The 24,051-nt window shown below is 41.5% G+C and overlaps 1 protein-coding gene across 2 annotated transcripts in view; it reads left to right on the top strand.

The window, feature by feature from the left end:
- The window catches only part of cdca2 (cell division cycle associated 2), a 36,990-nt gene that overhangs the window by 7,338 nt on the left and 5,601 nt on the right, over positions 1-24,051 (top strand). The window contains exons 4-12 of one of the 2 annotated variants that reach the window (XM_087848934.1): positions 3,978-4,143; positions 4,558-4,712; positions 10,454-10,583; positions 13,686-14,011; positions 19,057-19,108; positions 19,215-19,289; positions 19,703-19,839; positions 21,156-21,218; positions 21,453-21,524. In XM_087848934.1, the coding sequence (XP_087705060.1) occupies positions 3,978-4,143; positions 4,558-4,712; positions 10,454-10,583; positions 13,686-14,011; positions 19,057-19,108; positions 19,215-19,289; positions 19,703-19,839; positions 21,156-21,218; positions 21,453-21,524 (1,176 nt within the window). Of the gene's footprint in view, positions 1-3,971; positions 4,144-4,557; positions 4,713-10,453; positions 10,584-13,685; positions 14,012-19,056; positions 19,109-19,214; positions 19,290-19,702; positions 19,840-21,155; positions 21,219-21,452; positions 21,525-24,051 lie in introns of both variants that reach the window. The other variant, XM_087848933.1, reaches the window with a different exon arrangement.

Consider the following 24,051-nt stretch of genomic DNA (forward strand, 5'->3'; position numbering starts at 1 on the left):
GTAAATGAACAGAGCAGAACATAAACATGACAGAGCTCCTGCTGTGAGAGTGCCGTTTGAATGACAGAATGACTTCTGGCAAAAGGTGTTAAATAAAGCAGAGTTTCGTACAAGAGATTACTGTCACAGTGAAAAGCTCCGCAGCCCGCCAGATGTGAATGATTGACACAGAAACTGTACCGCATTTGTAGTTCTACCTCCCTGTGTTGTACACTATAGAGCGTGAAAGTTGAGGAAATCTCTGAACTCTGATTAACAGCATGTGTCTTCGTGGCAGCTTCTTTACTCATGTTTGACCTTTAAAAATGTTTAAGGTAATACGGTGAGCAGTATTATTCAGTCAAAGTCATACATCACATTTATCACATTTCTTTGCTTGTGTAATAAAAATAGCAGTGTGATGAAAAACAGAGTGAATAATAAGCCCTTTTCAGAAGATATTTAAATAGCATTGCTGGTTTGAGCTGTTAAGAGACGTTTGTGCCATTGAGACATATGTAGAAAACCAAATATTACTCATGCTTTTATTTAAGCAGTCTATGACTGTTTTAGCATCATATCATGCTGTAGAGAGTACAATTTGCAGAAAGGGCCAGATTTACTTACTGCATCAGGTGTCTGTGCAGTGCCAGAGCTTGGGCTCTTCTGTTCTGTAGTTCTGCATTTTTCTGGCCCTCATTACATTTAAATATGAAGCTTTGAAGAGAGGGGAAGAATCATTGCCCGCTATATGACGCATGTAAGCCGTGGATGCATAACAGACAGAAAACACAATTTTGAGTGTTTCGGGGATCCTTTAATATGACTATGCTACAAGGATGTGGTCCATAATGAAAACTGCAGAGAGCACAAAAGCTGCTTTTGTTTGTTATGTGTTTGTTTGGTTTTTAACTGTCTCTCATGCCTGATCTGTTACATAAAGTGCTTCAAAATACCGCTATTTGACCTGAAGCATGTTAAAGAAAGTGACTGTTCAGGTCTCACTGGATGTAACTCAGCCGCCTGAGATTCATATTCCTTGGGTTTTTTTTTAGCTACTGCCAGACAGAGTATGCAGAAACGACAAACAAAAGCCTCCCACTGGATATTACTGTTCATAACTATCAGAAATGGGTTATAGCTGCAGACCTGTTGAGCATCAAGTCATGTCAGTAATGCCACAGAACAAAACTGAGACATGATGTTCGAGGAGGAGGAGTATTTGTGTCACTAACATAGAAGTTCATGTGTATTCAGCTAGCTTGGCAGAACATCTGAAAACATGTTGTTTTGGTCCTTTTTACACTGTTGGGATTGTAGCTAATTGAAGATGGATTACAAAAATATTGATTCTGTTGGTGGTTAATCAAATAAACATAAGGTGATTTCCACTTGTCCTTGGTTATGGGACAGTGTGTGATCTGTGTGCATTTCTTGGGGATAAAGTTTAGTTTCAGAGCAATATGTTAGTGAGGCTGATGAATTCCAGATGAATGGCATCACTGAAAATAAATACGTTCACTATGAATTTAAATTATTTTCTGCAGCTTTCCTCGGGCATCAGTCTCTCTCTTTGTGTATTTTATATTGTTTATCCTTCTCGACGACCTGTTGCTCCTGACTGAAGTAGGCAGCGTTTGATTGGTCCATTTTATGCCCCCCCCCCAAAAAAACAAAAAAACAAAAACAAAAACATTAGATGCCTGCAAAGCAGAAAGCCTGGGTTAAAAAGGAAAGTTAATAGATGCCGTTGTGATACTGATTATCTCTGTATAATAACATATTGGGATTCTAGGTTTTGTCGAGCCGCCTAATGCATTGAAATCCCTACTTTGGCAAGCTCACTTTGTTGTATGCACTTCTGTGTTTTCAAAGCTCCTGTTAACATCCACTAACACGTCTACAAAATAAGAATTTTTCTCTGGTGTGGATCATTCTTCTCAGCATGATCTGAACCACAGTCTGCCATGTCTCAGCTTTTTGGAGCGTTTTTCAGTTTAGTCGACAGCAGACACTCTCCGAGTGTGACTTACTCATGTTTAGTTACGTTTGTTGCAGTTTGGTTGCAAAAATGTTGCTTGTCAACAACACAACTGTAGATCAGCCTGTTACTCTAATTATTAAAAGCTGAGAAATACACAAAGGGTTTTGAATAATGCACATTTATATGGAAAAGGCTTTTAAATGCAACACTTCTGTCTCAGCTCACCTGTCTTTAAGTCAGCTTTTAAGAAATGTTCATAAATGCAGTAAATGACAAATTAAATGGAAAAACTGGCACAGAGTGTCTTAGTAATGTTGGTATTCCTCCAAAAGAGCTTCAGTCCACATTGGCATTGATTGTACAAGTGTTCATCAAACCATTCAGTGACCCTTCATCCCCTGTGGATGGAGGCACTATCGGTGTCACTCTCGGGATAGAAATGTTTCATCATCACGCTGAACAACTTTGTACTGATTGGCATTGATCTTTCCTCTGAGGGCAGCAATGGACTCAAACTATGTCAACAAAACACCCCCTACAGGATAACATCTCACTGTTCAGGGCTCCACTTTAATTTATTTAGTTTACTTACTTTTACATTTGGATGTAGGGCTGCTCGATTATGGCAAAAATGATAATCACGATTATTTTCACTGAGATCTCGATTATTTGACGATATTTATTTAACAATAACAATGTATTGAATAATGACTTTAAAGATTGTCAAAAAATAATATAAAATAGTGTGCAAATACTGATAACAGTGCAAATGTTTGCAATATAAGAAATAAATGAAAAATGTAAACATCTATGTTTAGTGAACTTTGCAGTGTTGCTCTGTGGTGCAGCTACAACACTGTAGCAAAGTTTACACACTGTGTCTACTTGATCCACGTCTGACTCCGCAAACCCATAATGTTTCCACACCACTCAAGTTTTTTTTTTACCTCTCTTTTCAACCAACGGCAGTCACTCTCCTCTCCAAATAACTTCTGCTTAGCTTTCCGAGCTTCCCTCGGGTCCTCTTAATCAGCGGTCCCCAACCCCCGGGCCTCGGACCGGTACCGGTCCGTGAGTCGTTTGGTACCGGGCCGCGAGAGTTGAGGCTCAGGTGTGAAATGTATAGTTTTCAGGGTTTTTATCGGTTTTCAGCGTTATTTTGTTATCGTTTTTATCGTTGACTTGGTTGTCCTTGGTCTTTTCACGTGTGTTATGAATAAATTTTCTTTTTTTCGGTACCGGTACTAGTTTTATTTTGTTGTATTTATCCGCGACACCTTAAAGGCCGGTCCATGAAAATATTGTCGGGCATAAACCGGTCCGTGGTGCAAAAAAGGTTGGGGACCGCTGCTCTTAATTGTTGTGACACGTGTTCGAAATGCAGAGAGGTGCGCTCGATTTGCCACACGGAGCAGCGCGAGAGTAAAGCACGAGGGAGGGGACAATAATCGGCTCAGTCATTTTTAATGATCGTTGAAAGCCCAGATCGTAATCGTGATTAAAATTTGATTAATTGAGCAGCCCTATTTGGATGTAGCTTATTTGCTCGTTTGTGCATCGCTTTGTACCTGATAGTTAGTCAATAATCGGCATTAAAAGCTCCAGTTGCCTAGGTAACGCTCCAAATTATTTACCACCCTCGCATATGTTAGTTAATGGTATCATTCACTCTCACTGGGAGGCACTTGGATCGATTACTTCAAAATGCTGAAGGTTTGACTTGCGGCCCATCCAGTTTACATCACCAGCAATTCTTTCACCGACCACTGCTTACAGTTTCACGTTCAGTGGTCTCTGGTTGCACCGTTGCTGTTGTGGATGCCCCTTCATTGTGACTTCCCTGTGAGATGATGTTCGGTGAAGTAAACCGTAACACTTGCAGATTGTGTAGATAAAGATCTGCGTGATAGATGTGCTGCCACTCTGTAATACCACTTTTGTAATTTCAGAAGTCTCTGGCCTGTCAATGCACATCACTGAGCAGATATGTTTATTTTGCTGTCTCAAGTCTCAGCTTGTCAGAAGTAGCCCCTTCCTTCCCCGGGTCGCCTCCACGCTGAGGCAGAAGATGGCTTCCTTCCAGAGCCTGATGGATGTGGAGGAGAATGATGCCTGTGATCCGGTGCCAGCGCAGGACAGCAACACTGGAGGATGCATCAAGACAAGAGATTATCTGTCTGGTGAGGCTGCCTCATTGCCACAGGATTAATAGTTTCATTTTTCATTGAGGATCCATGCCAGAAGGATTTCTTTATGATGTCTAGAGGCATCATTCATAAAGCAGTGGATTAATGCGCTGCACCGTATAAGCCTGACTGTGACAACATCTTACAGCAGGGATCTCCTCTGAGCTTGGTCATCTTCTTAAATGGGCCCAGTTTCTAAGCTGTTTGTTACTGAAGTGAGACTTTATCTCTATTCCTCTGATCAAAGGTGTTTTTTTTCCCTTTTTTGTACCCCAAGCTGTGTTTTTATCATATATTATTTGAAATTTGATATTTTCTTTTCATTTAATTTAGATGCTCCCAAGTCCCATTTGTTTTTATATGTTTATGTAATATGCCTTTTTGATTGATGTTTTTTTTCACTCTCAGATGGGAACAGCCATGGTGGAGGGAAGGAGAACAACCCTCCAATGACGCCTACACCCAGCAAGAGGAGGCGCACCAGCAGTCCCCCCGAAAGCTGCAGTGTGGAGATTAGAGAGGCCAGCACGCCTACCCTCTCCTCCACTTTGATGGAGCAGGAGGTACACCGACTCACTCTGACTCACTCACTTAACTGACTGCTGTAAATAATTTAGCTAAAAGGTTTTTACCTCTGTGTGCCTGGCTCCCATTGAAGCCGTCGATTATTTTTAACGCCTTTATGAACGGTAGATCTCAGGGCCAAACAGGATTTTTTTTTCCCCTTTTTTTGACTACAAGCTTCCAAAAAGAGAAATAAACCAAAGAGCACTTTCATGCGAAATATGTTTGAGAAAACACTGCCAGTTAATCTTTTTTTCTTTCTACACTAGACAAAATACTTTACAACTCCACAACTTTATTAGTGCAAAAAACCCCAAAACATCAATGTATTTTCACTTAAACAAGCAGCTGTTTTTTATGTGCATTAAAGTTATATAAACATTTAACAGTGCAAATACAAATTCCTTGCTGACAGTTTAACCAAAAGGCATTTCCAGTGGAAACTGGCTGACATATCCTCAGCATAACCATGTATAATATCCACAAAACTCAAAAAGAGGTTATACACACGCAACACGGTAACATTATGTTGAAGCACAGTACGGATCACTGCACGAGGCTCCTGCCTACGATAGCCGTAATGCTCCGACAATCCATCAAGCGGTGCGGCTTCGTAGCTTAGCAAAGTTGTACTAAAACATTTGACAGATTTTCGAGCGCCGTGTACGACATAAAATTGTCTCGAGGTCAGTAAACACAACCAGAATTCATACATAAGGCGCACGGGATTATAAGGGGCACTGTTGATTTTCAGAAAAATCAAAGGATTGATTTTAAGTGTGCCGTATTTTCCAAAAAACACGGTAATAACAACGGCCCGCTAGCATGCTCTACCAAAAATAGTGCTTTGTTGTGTATCTGACGGACGAAAGCTAAACCAGTTCCACACCACTGAAGTTGCAGCATTTTTACAAACCAATTCTGGTTCATCCGTTTCATTTAACGATCCGCTTTTGCCCTTCTCATTCTCTGCTATCCTTTTTCCGCCATGTGCGTATGAAAACAAAGGCACTGCGCATGCGCGTTTTACCCATATTCTATCGCGATATTTCATTTTCTTATTGTTTGCCCAACATTATACCAGTATTACCGTGAACGGTATGATATGGCCCAGCCCTAGCTGCAATCACACAGAACAAGATTAATGGGTTAGCAAGATATGTCAAGCTTAAAGTTAGTTTTCAGTGTCACCAAGACACAGACTTCGTTGTGATACCCTTGATTTCCCACTGGGATTTTAGGTTTTGTAGAGCCAGCTAAAACAAGGAAAGTCTGAATATATCAAAATTGCTTTATAGCACACCCCTCTGGTGATAACTGGGCAGATGATTAATTAATTAATGAAAGACCAAGACAGACTTTTAATTCATTTGAAAGCCTGATGCTTAACATTGTCCACCCCAGCTGTGAAACTCAGAAACCAGTCTTACTTGTTATCATCTATCGTGCACCTGGGCCTTACACAGAGTTTCTGTCTGATTTCTCAGACTTTATATCTGATTTAGTTCTGAGCTCAGATAAAATAATTATTGTGGGTGATTTTAACATCCATGTTGATGCTAAAAATGACAGCCTCAACATGGCATTTAATCTGTTGTTAGACTCAATTGGTTTCTCTCAAAATGTAAAAGAACCCACCCACCACTTTAATCACACTCTAGATCTTGTTTTAACATATGGCATAGAAACTGAACATTTAACAGTGTTTCCTGAAAACCCTCTCCTGTCTGATCATTTCTTGATAACATTTACATTCACAATAATTGATTACGCAGCAGTGGAGAGTGGACTTTATCAAAGTAGATGTCTTTCTGAAAGCGCTGTAACTAAGTTTAAGAATATAATCCAGCCACTGTTATCATCGTCAATGCCCTGTACCAACACAGAGCAGAGCAGCTATCTGAACGCTACCCCAACAGAGGTCGATTATCTTGTTAATAATTTCACCTCCTCACTACGTACGACTCTGGATACTGTAGCTCCAGTGAAAACTAAGGTCTCTAATCAGAAGTACCTGACCCCGTGGTATAATTCTCAAACACGTACCCTAAAGCAGATGACTCGTAATCTGGAGAGGAAATGGCGTGTCACAAATTTAGAGGATCATCATTTAGCCTGGAGAAATAGTTTGTTGCTTTATAAGAAAGCCCTCCGCAAAGCCAGAACAGCTTACTACTCATCACTGATTGAAGAAAATAAGAACAACCCCAGGTTTCTCTTCAGCACTGTAGCCAGGCTGACAAAAAGTCAGAGCTCTTTTGAGCCAACCATCCCTTTAACGTTAACTAGTGATGACTTCATGAACTTCTTCACAAATAAAATTTTTATCATTAGAGAAAAAATGACCAATAATCATCCCACAGATGTAATATTATCTACAGCTACTCTTAGTACCATTGATGTTAAGTTAGACTCTTTTTCTCCAATCGATCTTTCTGAGTTAACTTCAATAATTACTTCCTCCAAACCATCAACGTGTCTTTTAGACCCCATTCCTACAAAACTGCTCAAAGAAGTCCTGCCATTGATTAATTCTTCGATCTTATATATGATCAACCTATCTCTAATAATCGGCTGTGTACCACAGGCCTTCAAGGTGGCTGCAGTTAAACCTTTACTCGAAAAGCCATCTCTAGACCCAGCAGTCTTAGCTAATTATAGGCCAATCTCCAACCTTCCTTTCATATCAAAAATCCTTGAAAGAGTAGTTGTCAAACAGCTAACAGATCATCTGCAGAGGAATGGTTTATTTGAAGAGTTTCAGTCAGGTTTCAGAGTTCATCACAGCACAGAAACAGCTTTAGTGAAGGTTACAAATGATCTTCTTATGGCCTCTGACAGTGGACTCATCTCTGTGCTTGTCCTTCTTGACCTTAGTGCAGCATTCGATACTGTTGACCATAATATCCTGTTAGAGCGATTAGAACATGCTGTAGGTATTACAGGTATTGCACTGCAGTGGTTTGTATCATATCTATCTAATAGACTCCAATTTGTGCATGTAAATGGAGAGTCCTCTTCACACACTGAGGTTAATTATGGAGTTCCACAGGGTTCAGTGCTAGGACCAATTCTGTTTACATTATACATGCTTCCCCTAGGCAGCATCATTAGAAGACATAGCATACATTTTCACTGCTATGCAGATGACACCCAGCTCTATCTGTCCATAAAGCCAGATAACACACACCAATTAGTTAAACTGCAGGAATGTCTTAAAGACATAAAGACGTGGATGGCCACTAACTTTCTGCTTCTTAACTCAGATAAAACTGAGGTCATTGTACTCGGCCCTGAAAAGCTTAGAAATATGGTATCTAACCAGATTCTTACTCTGGATGGCATTACCTTGGCCTCCAGTAACACTGTGAGGAACCTTGGAGTCATTTTTGACCAGGACATGTCCTTCAACGCACATATTAAACAAATATGTAAGACTGCGTTCTTCCATTTGCGCAACATCTCTAAAATTAGAAATATCCTGTCTCAGAGTGATGCTGAAAAACTAGTTCATGCATTTATTACTTCCAGGCTGGACTACTGCAATTCATTATTATCAGGATGTCCAAAAAACTCACTGAAAAGCCTTCAGCTAATCCAAAATGCTGCAGCAAGAGTACTGACAGGGACTAGAAAGAGAGAGCATATTTCTCCTGTTTTGGCTTCCCTTCATTGGCTTCCTGTTAAATCCAGAATTGAATTCAAAATCCTGCTCCTCACATACAAGGTCTTAAATAATCAGGCCCCATCTTATCTTAATGACCTTGTAGTACCATATTACCCTATTAGAGCACTTCGCTCTCGCTCTGCAGGCCTACTTGTTGTTCCTAGAGTATTTAAAAGTAGAATGGGTGGGAGAGCCTTCAGTTTTCAGGCCCCTCTTCTGTGGAACCAGCTTCCAGTTTGGATTCGGGAGACAGACACTATCTCTACTTTTAAGATTAGGCTTAAAACTTTCCTTTTTGCTAAAGCATATAGTTAGGGCTGGACCAGGTGACCCTGAATCCTCCCTTAGTTATGCTGCAATAGATGTAGGCTGCCGGGGGATTCCCATGATGCATTGAGTTTTTCCTTTCCAGTCACCTTTCTCACTCACTATGTGTTAATAGACCTCTCTGTATTGAATCATATCTGTTATTAATCTCTGTCTCTCTTCCACAGCATGTCTTTTATCCTGTCTTCCTTCTCTCACCCCAACCGGTCGCAGCAGATGGCCGCCCCTCCCTGAGCCTGGTTCTGCCGGAGGTTTCTTCCTGTTAAAAGGGAGTTTTTCCTTCCCACTGTCGCCAAAGTGCTTGCTCATAGGGGGTCATATGATTGTTGGGCTTTTCTCTGTATCTATGAAGCGCCTTGAGGCGACATTTGTTGTGATTTGGCGCTATATAAATAAAATTGAATTGAATTGAATTGAATTGAATGAACTCGGTATACACTGGTCCATCTAACAGCCCAGCAATGTGCAGCTCATTTGGCTTTCTGAAGAAAACTGCACAACTAGCGGGTCTGCTATCAGTGGCTTGTTCTATTAACAGATGAAAGCAGGTTCTTAATGAGGTCAGGTGACAAGGTATGAAAGAGTCTGGAGGTACTGTGGTGAACATTACACTGACTACAACATCATCCAGCATGTACAGTTTGGCAGTGGGCCAGTGATGGTCTGTAACTGTTTAGAATGAAAGTTAAATCCTCAGGCTTTATGAGTCAGACGTTACAGAACTCCAAACTTCATGTGGGAGGCCTTCAGATTGGCTCAAGAACAGTTCATAGAGAGCTTCATGGAATAAGTTTCCATGTCTTTATCGTGTGGGGCTGTTTTTCAGGAGCTGAGCTCGGCAGCTTACTTCTAGTTAAACTCTTAATGCTTCAGTATACCAAGACATTTTGGACGATTTCCTGCTGTGTGAACAGTTTGGGCGTGTCCTGTTCCTGTTCCAACTTGACTGTGCACCAGCACAAAGGCACAACATGGATAAGTGAGTTTGGTGTGGAAGAACTTGGCTGGCCTGCACAGAACCTAACCTTAACCCAACAGAACACCTTGGGGTGAATTAGAGCCGAGATTGTGAGCCAGACCTTCAGTGTTTGACGTGCTTCTGGACGAATGGTCAAAATTCCCATAAACACACTCGTAAACCTTGTGAAACGCCTTCCCAGAAGAGTCGAAGCTGTTATAGCTGCAAAAGGTTGACCAACATCAAATTAAGTCGTATGGATTAGGAATGGGATGTTACTGAAGTTAATATGCATATCAAGGCAGACTAGTGAATGCTTTTGGCAATATAGTATGTGTCAGTATTTCAGCTTAAATATTTTTGATCTGATGTGTTGATGGTTGTTGTCAAACTAGGAAACAGAAAATAAGCCCAGTTTTTAGAAATGTTACTATTCTGTTGTCCGGAGTCCTTTTCACACTCGTGTCCTCTTGTTTGTGCTTTCATATAAGGTACAACATTCTCGGTTATGCCTTCTGATCTTTTCCAAGTGATTTTTGGGGCTATTCATGATAACTGAGCAATTCCTGCTCTCATTAGAAGTGTCTGCAAAAAAAGATATTTAAAGGATGCCTGCTGTGAACTGATTAGATGAAATGATTATGGTTGTTCTGTGCTCCAGTGTCCTTCTGGATTTTATGTACAAAAAATTATGCTAGTCTTGGCTAAAATGCAAATATCTGTTCTCTATGTTCTGTCCTTGTCCTTGAACTACAGAATGAAAGCTCTCATGTGTGCTCTCTTAATAGGATAAGGTCTTTGAACTCCAAAGCCTCAGCCGACCACCTCCTGATGATCCTGCAGCCGTTTCGCCACCGCAGCGTTCCTCCCCCTTCCGCATCCCCTCACTCCCTTTGTTGCTGGAGATGAAGCCCACAGGTGAGCACATGTCGCTCTCTGTGGCCTTGTTAGAATAACTGACCTTTTATCTTTGTTTAGCCTTTGAGGCTTGGTGCACAGTGGCTTGCTCCAGTGTAGCCAAAGGTTCTGCTCGGCTGAATTGCTGCATATTCAGCGAAGAACTCGATGTTCATTTGAGTTGCCGTAGTGAAGAACATCATGCATGTATTTAGCAATAAGCAGTTTAGAGCGTTGGTGAATTAATAAAAAAAAAAAAAAGACTAAAAAAAGGCCAATATCAGATGGTCTGATATACGGCTGCCACGATTAGTCGACTAGTCACGATTACGTCAACTATTAAAATCGTCGACGACTAATTTAATAGTTGACGCGTCGTTTGAAGCTTTGTAAGATCCCAAAAGATGCAGGAATAAGTAGTAGGGTTTAAGAGTGTAATAACGGACTGAAACAGAAGATGGCAGCACTGCATGTACAAGGATGCCAGCTGCCGTTAAACCCCTAAGAAGAAGAAGAAGCTGTGTCCCAGAATTCATAGCGCAGCCCTGCTCAGTTTCCAACAATGGCGGCAGCTAGTTAGTTTTAATATTACTCTTATTATTCTTTTTGGGTCACAAAATAAAGTTTAACATATTTTCAGGCGAGAATGTAGCTGTGTAAACCTCAAATATCTGCTCAGTTTATCAAGACACCACATATTTTCAAAAGCGCTCCAACGTTTTCGGAGACGTCTGTTACCCACTAGCTCAATAGCTAGCCGGTGTTCAAGGCTCACTAGAGCCGTGAGAACACCGGACTCCCGGCAAATCGTTTTTAAACCCACCACCGTCTTTCGCTACTCAGGTTAAACATGTAACATAAGTCACTTAGATAACTTAAAAATGTTATTGTTTGGCTTTTTTAGTATTTTATTTGTTCCTGAGTAAATCAGTATGGCTGAGAAATAAAGTTATAGTTTTTACACAGATGAATAAACGTCAAGCAGACAGCTGATTATCAGAAGTGTGAGATGCTCGAGAATATACTCCGATGTCCTGTTATATTTTAGATAGTAATGAGCAGACGGCTGAGTTTATTACACTCCACTGAAACAACCTACAGATTTCATTAAAATGTAATAAACTATCATCTTGTCTCTATTTTTAGTTAGCACATACCTCAAACACTTCAAGCTGTAAGCTAATGATAGTTATATAAGAGCAGATGTATGCTGGTGCAATAAGCTGTACGTTTCACGTCCAGTGGATGCACGATCTGATTAGTCGACTATCAAAATAATCGTTTGTGGCAGCCCTAGTCTGATAACAGTTGTGTGATGTATCTTGCTGCACCAAACACCCACTTCTATTTGTAAATACCAGATCAGAATGTACTGATTCCAAATACACAACTTTAAAAAAATGTTTTCTTCAAACAGTAACTTCGACAGTCTTAACTTCAGAATAAAGAAGTAGGCAGTCTTTCAGTGTCTTAAATACAGTTACATTTACAGGTCAGCCCCAGAATCACACTTTTTCAAATACTGACACAGGCTACACGCACACACACACACACGCACGTCTGGTTTGCTATCCTTGTGGGGACATCCCATTGACATAATGCTTTCCCTACCTGCTTAGCCTAACCCTAACATCAAAAATGAATGCCTAACCCTTACCCTAAACCTAACAATAACCTAATTGTAACCCTGACACGAAGACCTGAATTTTGGTCCCCATGAGGGCTGTTGGTCCCCACCAGTATTGTAAATACACACACACACACACCCTATTTGTGGGCTGGATTTCACAGTGGCTGTGCTTACTTGCTGTAGGGTGTAAAGATCCTGTAAATCTGTGGGTCAGGTCATACTTCAATTTGTATTTTAGAACACGGGAAGAAGATATTTACTATACGCATTAGAGGTGGGAATCACCATACATCCCTCGATACGATATTATCACAATACTTAACGCACGATACGATATTACTGCAATTTTTTAAAATATTTTGCAATATTCAGATTCAAGGTAAAGGTAAACTTTATCAATATTCATTTTATCGAATATCAAAGTCTCGCACTCAGTCTTTCTCTCATTTCAGTCAGTTTTATTGTTGACAAACTGAACGGTTTGTATTACAGTCTAGTCCAACTTAACTGAACGCAACCATCTGGTACAATTATAGCTATTCTGAACTATGCAGTTTATGAAAACTATGCAGCCCCTTCAGCAACTGAAGAATTTGAAAGTAAATTAAAACAAAATATAATTTTACATTAAATAAAAAAGTTTTAAACTTAATTAAAATAAAACATGTCTTAAATTAAAATAAGTAAACTGTCATGTTTATTGCTGCCAAACAAAAAAGTTAAACACATTTCGACAGTGAAGGAATGTCAGGATTCTTGCTCAGAAAAAGGATCAACATGCTCTGAAGTCAGAGCATGTTCCAGTCCACAAAAACGTTTTTTGTAACAAAATATTGATTTCTGCTGTCCCTGTATTGATACATTATTAGCGAACAAAATATCACGATACTACACAGTATCGATTTTTTTTCCCCACCCCTAATACGCATCCTCACTTTTGATCAGTTCTACCAGTCTGTTATGAATTTCCATTTCACTCTGTGAATAATTGTTAAGCATCTTTCATCAGACTAGCATGCTTATAACCAAGCTCTCAGCTGTACATCGCTACATAACATAAGCACATGGCTAATGAATAGATTACATCGATGTCACGTTAAAACAGGACTGGGTTATGAGATTACAGACACTACAGACACTTGAATCATGAGTATTGACTAATAGGTCTTGGTTTCTGAATTGTTATATCTAAATCATGCTGGTAGTGTAGTTCACTTCCTATGATACTGCACCACTTCAGGAACCTTTCTGTAGTTAAACATGAGCAAAGTGCAGATTGTCATGTGGATAAACAAATATACAAACTATGCCGGTCTGACTTTTTTCCTCTATCAAAAAATTTAATTCAGTGTTTATTCACGTTTCAGATGATTTTTAGACAAAACAAGGCTAATCTATAATATCTCAAAGTCTCTCTTGGTGTTTATTACACAATGACTCCTGGAGAAAAGAAAGTACATTTTTGTGCATTGTATGGATTTTCTATCTTGCAGGAGAGGAAGAGTCCAACGGGACACCCACAACGATGACGAAGAAGAAGAAACGTGTGCGTTTCGGAGGTCCCCTCTCTCCTGAGTTTTTCGATAAGAACCTGCCTCCGAGCACCCCGTTACAAAAGGGAGGCACACCGGCCCGACCACAAACTCCCGGTGGGAGCTTACAGCTTCGTTCAGTGCTGAAGACACCGCAGAGGAGTGAATCCAAGACACCGGAATGTCGGCCCGACTTCAGCAGCCCGACTGCGTTTGGTGCTTCTCCTACACTCACAATGCCTTGCCAGTCCAGAATGCACTCTGAGGGAGACGAAGAGGAGGGAAAGGTAGATGAGATTAAACTGTGTTGGTAGTATGATGATTACACTTTACATGTAATAAAATCTTAGTTACAAAACATTAACATTTTCCAATGACATCAGCTACAAACAGGCTTTCCACAAGATAATTTGTTCGTCTGTTTGTAACTGCCCTGTTATTTATTATTGTTACATCCTGTGAGGACGTGGGAGTGTGTGGGCGTGGTGTTGTCTTCTCCCTCTCCTCCTCCTCCTTTCTTGCCCCTCCCCTTGTCTCTCTCTACCCCACCTGCTGGTTCCGTTGGTGATCATGGATGTTTTCACACTTTTCCACGCTGTCAGATTCCACCGGTGGAGTTGAGCGTAACTTGTGTGTCAGTTCTACTAGTGAATGTGACAGTTGCTGCAAAAAAGCCACCAAAGGCAGATTGCAGTGTAAACGCTGAGTGGCACACCTGCTGTCAGACCTGCAGGATTTACCCCTGTGCTGTTCTCATCTGTGTTATAGTGAGCACAAACTATTTTTTGGAGTTGCATAAATAATTTGTGTGTCTTCTTATTTGATGCAGAACACCTAATTGTTCTGTAAATAGTTTAAAATGGTTATATAAAAAACGTCTGCGCCTTGGCTGCAATTTTAGGTAAATAGTACCATATAACTTTGTTGTTTGCAAAACTTGTGCATATTTTTAAAAAAGTACAATTTCTATTTGCATTTCAAGTTATGAAAATGATTCGTTAAACATGCTCGTGATTTTTACAGTCAAAAATATCACTTTCTACTCGTATTTTAAATTTTGTCTGAATTTAGATAAATTGTGCTGTTTGTCAAAATGAGAAAATATCAAGATAAACAGTTTTTAAAGGTGAAATATAGAGGCCAAATCAAAAGTAGTCAAAAGCGGCCAATTATACCCTGGACCCCAGAATAGCCACTTGTTTCTGTGCTACCAAAGTTCCCCGGCTTTCATTCAAAATGTGTTTATCTTCAGCACCTGCACATTAAACTACTTAAAACTCATAAATGTCTTCAAGCTCACACTGAGGCCTGTGGGGCACTATCAGCCACTGAGACATTTATGTGTATTTGTATATGAATATTTCATACTTTAAGGCTGCCTGTATATTTGAGGGAGATGAACAAAATACATTGGAATTGTACATAATAATATCACAGATGATAAATTAAATAGATTTTAAGTAGATGTTTGTACATCCTTAAAGTCTTATATGTTGAATTGAACTATGTGATCTGTTCAAATCCTCCCAGTCAGGGCTGTTCTTCATGCCTGTCTGACTGTACATGATGTTATTAGCACAAACACTTTAAAGGTGATCGTTTAGGACTTCAACAATAATACGGACAGCAATGTAGTTAGCAATAAAACAGTTTTACTGGGAATTAACTTAAAAAACAAACAAACATCTGTCTCCTATTTTTTGTCACACAGGAAAAAAGCATCAATTTCTGATGAGAAGACTTATTTATTTCTTTTTTGGGGGGGGGGGGGGGGCAACAGGAGAAGAATATCTCTAACAAGTTGATTTGTTCACATTATCACATCTTAATTTTTAAGTGAAATGTGCATTTTGAGTTTATACACTATGTATATAAGGCAACAGTTTCCTTTTGCAGTATTTTTGTGTGGTTCGTTTTTCTATTTCTTAACTAAAGGTGAACAAAGGTGTTTAAGTTCACCTAGGATGATTTGTTTTAATTTTCACATGGTCTTACTGTGATGGTGCGAATTGAAACATGCATTCTTTTGTTGGGGGGGGGCATGTACTGGAAAAGCTTGAAAAGGGACCTTGAAAGTGCTTAAAAAGTGCTTGAATTTGACCCGGAAAAAGGCGCATGAACCCTGGAGGTCACGAAGACTCCTGACCTAAGGCCTTTGTCAGATGCTTTAAGCCGGCAGCACCCGGATGTATTTCCTGTAGGTGTTCTTACCCGGTCACACGCCCATCGGCAGGGAGAAGTGGTTGACTTGTCAGAGTCGGTGGTTGGCTCTATTTTGGAAGAGGATGTAATGCCCTAAGAGGAGGAGGCGGGTCCTGATGCCAAGGAACCTGGCTCAAGAGGTAGCTGAGCCTGCTCCTGAACCCGCTGCCCCCCATCTCCTCACGCGGGAGGCCCTTATGATTGCTCAATTCAATTTCAATTCAATTTTATTTATATAGCGCCAAATCACAACAAAAGTCGCCTCAAGGCGCTTCATTGATACAGAGAAAAACCCAACAATCATGACCCCCTATGAGCAAGCACTTTGGCGACAGTGGGAAGGAAAAACTCCCTTTTAACAGGAAGAAACCTCCGGCAGAACCAGGCTCAGGGAGGGGCGGCCATCTGCTGCGACCAGTTGGGGTGAGAGAAGGAAGACAGGATAAAAGACATGCGGTGTGTGTGTGTGTGTGTGTGTATGCTCAGAAAGAGGACCCGTCGTTAGCCAAATGTTTTGCCGCCGTAGATGAGAGCGATGGTCTGACAGGAGACAGGAAGCAGACGTTTTTGGTTTGTGATGGATTGTTAATGCGCAGGTGGACCTCAAAGCCAGGGGAGGACTGGAGTGTAGTCCAACAGATGGTGGTCCCAGCTAGTTTCCGTCAGCATGTGCTACAATTAGCCCACGATCATTCCTGGTCAGGACATTTGGGGATAACTAAAACATATGACCGTATTCTGCAGCACTTCTGGCCGGCAATGAAGGCAGATGTTGCAAGGTATTGTAATACCTGTCACACGTGTCAACTAGTGGGCAAACCAAGCCAAACTGTGCCCCCCGCCCCACTATGTCCAATACCTGCTGTTGGTGAGACATTTGAACACGTTTTGGTCGATTGCGTTGGTCCGTTGCCAAGAACACGGGCAGGTAATCGGTTTTTATTGACCATAATGTGCTTATCCACGCGGTTCCCCGAAGCAATTCCTCTGCGGAGGATCACCACTGCAAACATTACTAAGGCGCTAAATCAAATTTTTTACCTTTTTACCTTTGGTCTCCCAAAAACAGTACAAACAGACCAGGGAACTAACTTCTTATCCCGAGCATTTAAACAGACTTTAATCTCCCTTGGCATTTCTCATTCTGTGTCCAGTGCTTATCACCCAGAGTCGCAGGGAGCACTTGAGCGTTGGCACCAAACACTTAAGGCCATGCTGAAAAAGTACTGCCATGACACGGGCAGAAGTTGGGATGAGGGTGTCCCCTTTGTGCTGTTTGCGATACGCGATGCTAAGCAGGAGTCCGTGGGGTTCAGCCCAGCTACCCTTGTATTTGGCCGCGATGTGCGGGGCCCACTAAAGGTGTTGAAAGAGGGGTTCCTTAGCGGGGGTGTTCCAAAAACTAACGTGGCAGATTTTGTGAAGACGTGCAGGGATCGATGGCAACATGCCACCTCATTAGCCCTGTGTACATCCCAGGCAAGTATGAAGAAGTGGTACGAAAGAAAGGCTGTGAAAAGACATTTTCAAGCTGGAGACAAAGTCCTAGTGTTGCTACTGGTGCCCGGTTCTGCTCTTTCGGACAGTTTTGCGGGACCGTATGTTATAGTGAGGAAGGTGTCTGAGACAGATTATGTCCTCAGTACCCCAGAACACAGGAGGAAAACACGCCTGTGCCACATTAACATGTTGAAACCCTACCATGATAGGGAAACCCATGAGACTGTTGCCAGCGCAGCAACCTCCTGCCACCGTGCTGAGCGTAGAGGCCAGTGCTGACGACGATCCGCATATGCTTTCTGGGGGCTCGTCCGGGATGCTGCTACTATTCTGTAAAGTTCAAGCGCCATCAGCTAAGCTGTTCCACCATAGAAAAAGAAGCTCTAGCGCTGCTGATGGCATTGCAGCACTTCACTGTGTATGTGGGCTCTAGCTCCTTTCCAGTAACGGTGTATGCAGATCACAATCCCCTTACTTTCCTCCAACGTATCTACAACCACAACCAGCGACTAATGCGCTGGGCATTGCTGGTGCAGGATTTTGATCTGGTTATCCAACACAAGAAAGGGACTGAGAATCTGGTGGCTGATGCACTCTCGCGCAGCGCATAGTGATGCGTTTGTTCTGTGTTTTGTATGGTGTGAATGTAAGGGGGGGGGTGTTACATCCTGTGAGGACGTGGGAGTGTGTGGGCGTGGTGTTGTCCTCTCCCTCTCCTCCTCCTTCTTTCTTGCCCCTCCCCTTGTCTCTCTCTACCCCACCTGCTGCTCATCTGCCCTCGTTTACCACCAATTACCCTCCAGAGGTGATATAAGCTGGAGGAGAGCAGTGTGGGTGTGGGAGAGGCTCCTGGTGGATTTCCTATGTGCTGGTCAGTGTGTGAGTCTGGTCTAGGTGTGGAAAAGGCCTGCTGTGTGTGTGTGTGAGTGACCAGCCCCACCGTGCGTGGCTTGTTGTGAGTAACTCAACTGGGCAGTGGTTTTGCTTAAGTGACGGCGACCTCCAGTTCTTGGTTTGGCCTGCCTGGTTATTGCTAATAGCAGCGTTGCTGTCTTTTTCTGTTGAAGCCTTATATTTGTTTTCTTAGTTGAAGCGGTCACCATCTCTTTGGGTTGGCCTGTCTGATTTATCATTAAAGCAGCGTTGCTGTCTCTTTCTGTTGTTACTGCTTATATGATTATTGGGTTAATTAATTATATCCATCCATCCATTCGCTTCCGCTTATCCTTTTCAGGGTCGCGGGGGGCGCTGGAGCCTATCCCAGCTGTCATAGGGCGAGAGGACAGGTTGCCAGTCTGTCGCAGGGCTAACACACAGGAACAGACAACCATTCGCACTCACATTCGCACTCACATTCACACCTAGGTGTGAATTAATTATAATAAAGATTTATTTTGTGTTAAACACCTCTGCCTGGCGTCCTTTTCATTTCAACCCGGATCCAACTGTTACTGTCCCCCACCCTCTTCGCCTAGCTTTCATGTGGGGACGTAACAATTATTGTCTGCTACCTGCTGCTGTTAGCTGTTGTCTGTTCCCTGCAGGGCCCAGGATATGACCCACGATCTGGTCTTGATTATAAATATTAGTCATCAGTAAATAATACTGCTTTTCTATTTTCTGGTCCTAGATTGTTTTCCCTTCGGTGGAGGAGATTGGCTCTGCTGTGGCCAGTGATACAGGTTGATTACAATTTATTGACCCTGAGAGAGATGGCTTATTGTCTCCAGTGGAATGCAATTCAGCTCTGATACGATAACAGCTTTCTTTCATTTGTTTCATTTTCAGAATGGGCGTGGGATGCCCAGCCGTTGAATTTAAACAGTGCCTTCTACGAGGAGTCTCTCTCTCAGCTTCTGACAGGTAAACAGCTGTCGTAGCTTTTTTTCTTTTAATTGTCACTTAGCTTCCTGTCCTCATCTACTTCTGTAACCTCTATTCCTCCAGCAAATCTGAGTACACCAGCGTAAAAGACTTGTTGTGTGGAGCTGAATCACGTCAGGAATTTTATTTTGACATCATATTAAGAAATTAAGCCGCCTTCTGCCTCTCTAATTATAAAAGAAAGATTAAAACAATCAGAGAAGTCACAATGAGAGGCATCCTTAAACCTCCTCCTGTTGGTTTAAAAGCTGCACAGTTCCTTTTGTCAGTTGGACTGTATTAATTTGTGTGAATCATTTTTCCATACTAATCAGCTGAGTTGTTATTATCAGTTATTGCTAAAATCTCAAACAGAAGTCTTTTCAGCTGTAATACTGTAGGTTTTCCCCCAGAGTCTGACACCAACCCCTGCACAACCTCCCAGATGGATGACCAGTCTGAGCCTGACTCCCTGCCAGAGAAGGAGAAGCAACCAGACGCTGGAGTTGGAGGTCCAACTGCAGCCCGATCCAGCAACAGAAGGAGAAAGGTCTGCCACATTTAAGATTTTTTTTTTTTTCTTCAAATTCTAGGATGCATCTCCGTGAGCTCATGGGAATGTTAAAAAAACACTCTACCAAAATAATTTATTACCATCCTCTAGAGCAGTGGTTCCCAAACTTTTTTTGCTGGGCCCCCCTTGTTTTACAAGAAAAATGTTCGCGCCCCCCCTCGCGCGCGCGCGCGCACGCACGCAAGAACACATCCTCCAACCACACACACCCATATTTTGCTCCATTGCGGTTTATTTCACACCTCAAACATTTAGTAAACAATTAAGCATATACAAGTAATATGCAGGTAGCAAGAAAATAAACTAATAAAGTCTTTTATGCTACGTCGGCACCTACACGGGTATTTTTAAAAACGCAGCTGTTTCGTCCGTTTCGAATCACCGAGAATGGAGTTTTTTTTAAAACTCCTTTTTTGCGTTTATGTGTGGACGAGGAATATAGAGTTCGTCATGCAACGTCAAAAGTATGTGCCTTTTTTCACGTCACACTGTGCGCCACGTTATTGTTTACATGAGATGAATTGCAGAATGGCAGATAGAGACGAAATACTGTTAATCTGACTATCTGCAGGTTTTACACGCTTACATATACACACAGTTACTGTCCCTCCATTTAGAAAGGCAGAGGCGTCATGGTGTAATTATTTTACATGTAGTTGTTTTTTTTCCTGTGTAATAATATTCAACATTGCTGTCAATACATTTTTCAAAAAATCCCTCTGCAAAATGGGTTCAAAAACATAAACAACTGTTGGATGCTGTTTGTCCGTGATTTGAACCGGGGGAACAAATCGTGGCAGGATCAGCCTGATGTTATTTGTATCTCACTGTAACTTTACTGTATAAAGAGCTAACATCTCCAAAATGTCAGGAGTAGTCATTACAACAAGTGTTTGTGAACTACAAATCAAGAATGTGGGATACTGTTTGTCCGTGATTTAAACAGCCCAGCGCTGCTCCCGACAAAGGGAAAACCAACCCTGCAGGGAGACCTACCTCGGCACTTGTGCAGGTGAAATCAAAGGGAAGATATGCTTCACCATATTTTCTAGTCTTTGGCTTAGAATGAAGTTGGTTTGGAAACATATTCAGCGATGCTTCATCTCCTGATTTGCGTTTGTGTGGGCGCCCGTGCTAGCAGTGTCCAAGCCTTGTTTTTTTTTTTTGTTTTTTTTCCCTTTTCATGCCGCGCCCCCCCTGCAATGGCTCTGCGCCCCCCCTAGGGGGCGGGCCCCACACTTTGGGAACGTCTGCTCTAGAGAATTTTATTCTGTGCAATTTTTCTCTTGCAGCCAGCACCAAAACAAGAACTTGGAAGCGAACCTCAAGCTTGCTCCAGCAGCCGAAAGAGGAAGGTATGCTGTTCCCATAAACTGCATGATTCACTTGTACAAATGTCCATTTAGAAGCAACGATGGCCTTTTTTTTTCTTAATCATTTGGAGGTCATAACATGTTCCAATCTAATCTACTGTTTAATTCTGCTGGATGTGAGCTTAATCACATTTAAGGACTTGTACTATGTGTGTGTGTGTGTGAGTGTGAGAGTCTATATAATATATCCTGGGGTAAACCTTTCTGTTCCCCCAGCTGCCAGAAGAGAGTGAACCTGTGAAAAGGTCGGCACGGTCTGCTGCCAAGTTGGCCTCTGGGAAGATGAAGGTGAGTTGGATGAGTGTGCTTGTTTGATTTCTCCTTCCATCACTTCACTGAGGGCTTTGCAGAACTGTCTTTTTACAAGCTGTCATGTAGATGATGGCTACACAATCTGACTATCACTTAAGGTCATAGTGAGTATGTATTCATGTTAATATGGCCCATATAGAGCTGCAAATAGCACATCTGTGATATCATGTATAGTGGTAATGCTGATCCTCAATCATAAAGTTGTGCATGAGTGGAGAGTCAACACTGCTGTCACAGATAATTACACAAAGAAGTTTGATGAGACAAAGTGAGATTGTTTGTGCTTTATATCGTAGTGGTGAGGTGTATATTGTGGCACAGAACCAGAGGAGACTATGTTATGGTTTGATCTGACTATGCAATTTCCACACCATGAAGGTACTTTAATAATGGGTTCTACAAGGACCTGTTATAGCATATTGTTAGGTTTGGATTTTAAAGCTGGCAGCAAAGCAACTTACACGGGGTGAAATGTTTCTGCTGCTTAATAGAAGTGGAATACCATGAAACCATATTAGGGCTCGCAAAATTTTTCCAAAATTTTTCCTCTGCCTCGCCTCTCTCCTTCACTGAACACAACTCCTCCTCCCCCATCGCTTCACCTGCAGGCAGCGACAAGATGGACACGGCAAATCTCCATTAACGAGTTACTGCGCGTTACTGCAGACGGCGTCAACGTGTTAACGAGCTAACCAAGCTAACGGCCTAACCACGCTAACGCCGTGCAGCCCCCTAAAATTCTTTCATTTTCTCAAAAGTTGACAGCGCACCTTATGTATGAATTCAGGTTGTGCTTGATGACCGCGAACTGATTTTATGTGGTACACGGCGCTCAGCAATCTGTCAAAAAATGTTTGAGTACGACTTTGGTAAGCTACGGAGCTGCACCGCTTGATGGATTGTCGGAGCATTACGGCTACCGAGGAGCCTCACGGAGTGATACATACTGTGCTTCAACATAATATTACCGTATTGTGTGTATAAGGACCATAAATGGCACCTGTTCAGAGTCATGGTTACGAATCGGATTTCAAACTCCAGGCTGTCAGTCACGCAGTAGAAGTTGGGAACAGAGCAGCTGTGAAATCTGTCTCTTTGTTATTATGCTCAGCGTCTTTGTTTAAATTTTGACTGCACAATTGTCAGCTTTTTGTTATACACAAAAACAACATTGTTTTAGTTTATTTATGGAGCATTATTATTTAATAAATGCTCATAATTTATTTTTGAGTAATTTTTTTCATGTACATCTATGCTGTATGTTAATAAAAGTGCCTGTGTGACATCTGGGAAACCGCTTTAAGTAAGAACTCTCTTTTTGTTCTTACTTTATGGCTTAAAAAAATATCGAGATATATATCTTATATCGCTATCCAGCTAAAAATTATAGAGATATGAATTTTGGGTCATATCGCCCAGCCATAATCTGAGATATGTATCAAACTTGACTTTTGTGTACTGTTGGGGATAGACCAGATGAATAGACAGATCACAACCTTTGGAGATGATCTGTGTTTTTGTTGTCAAGAGATCCTGTTTTAAAACAAACAAAAAAACAACACAATAGTTGATCCATCCAGTTTTTTATCCACTCAACTGTAAAACGATGGTGAGTGTACTGTCGTCACCCTGCCGGGCGGGCAGGCAGCATAGACACGCAAATTTGTTAATGCGATAACTTAAGAATGAGGCAACATGAAAGTTTCACATTTGACAGGTTTGATTCCTGGTGACCTCAAGGTTAGAGCTTTCTGAAAATCGTGTGAATGCGATAACTGAAATGAGGCAACATACAATTTTGAAATTGGTACTATTGACTAGTTTCACACTTAGCTCATCTACTAGGAGGCTGAGGGGTAACACTGCCAGCCACCAGTAATTTCTGGCATGTCTGTACACAGCAGACCCAAACTAATTTCCACGATTATTAAATACCTACCTCATTAAACAGCTCACAAATATATACATCACTACCTTTTTCTTTCTTTTTTTTTAATTCAAGGAAATGTGATGGTATTTACAACATCCATGTATTCACAGTGAGTAGGGTAGGAAGTCACAATAGGGCAGAAGGAAAAGGAAACAAAGCACAGAATAAGATAAAACATCGACAAAACCACTGTAATCATGTGTTTGCGACTGGGCACGTACTGCAGTTGACTATGTGGAAGCATTTGTGTGACAGTTATTTATTTTTAAACATACATGCTCTTACTAGACTTTTCCCCCAACACACTATGATCACCTGACATCCACATGTCACTTTTCTATTTTATTTTCCCTATTCTTCCCATTTTAGTACTGTAGTTGAATGTGCATTACATTTTCATGTGCCAACACTTGACTAGTGCAAAGCATAAAAATGGTAGAATAAGTGAAATGGGTTTAGCCCAGGGCAGGTCAAGACCACAGGGTCCTGATAGCTGTCTAGACTGAAGCTCACATTACTGCAGTCCACTTACTGAGTGTGCAGTGCCCAGCTCATGTCCACGGGATCCATCAT

This window comes from Neolamprologus brichardi, chromosome 12, assembly GCF_056152115.1.
Source record: "Neolamprologus brichardi isolate AB-2024 chromosome 12, ASM5615211v1, whole genome shotgun sequence".
In the NCBI taxonomy this organism is placed as follows: domain Eukaryota; kingdom Metazoa; phylum Chordata; class Actinopteri; order Cichliformes; family Cichlidae; genus Neolamprologus; species Neolamprologus brichardi.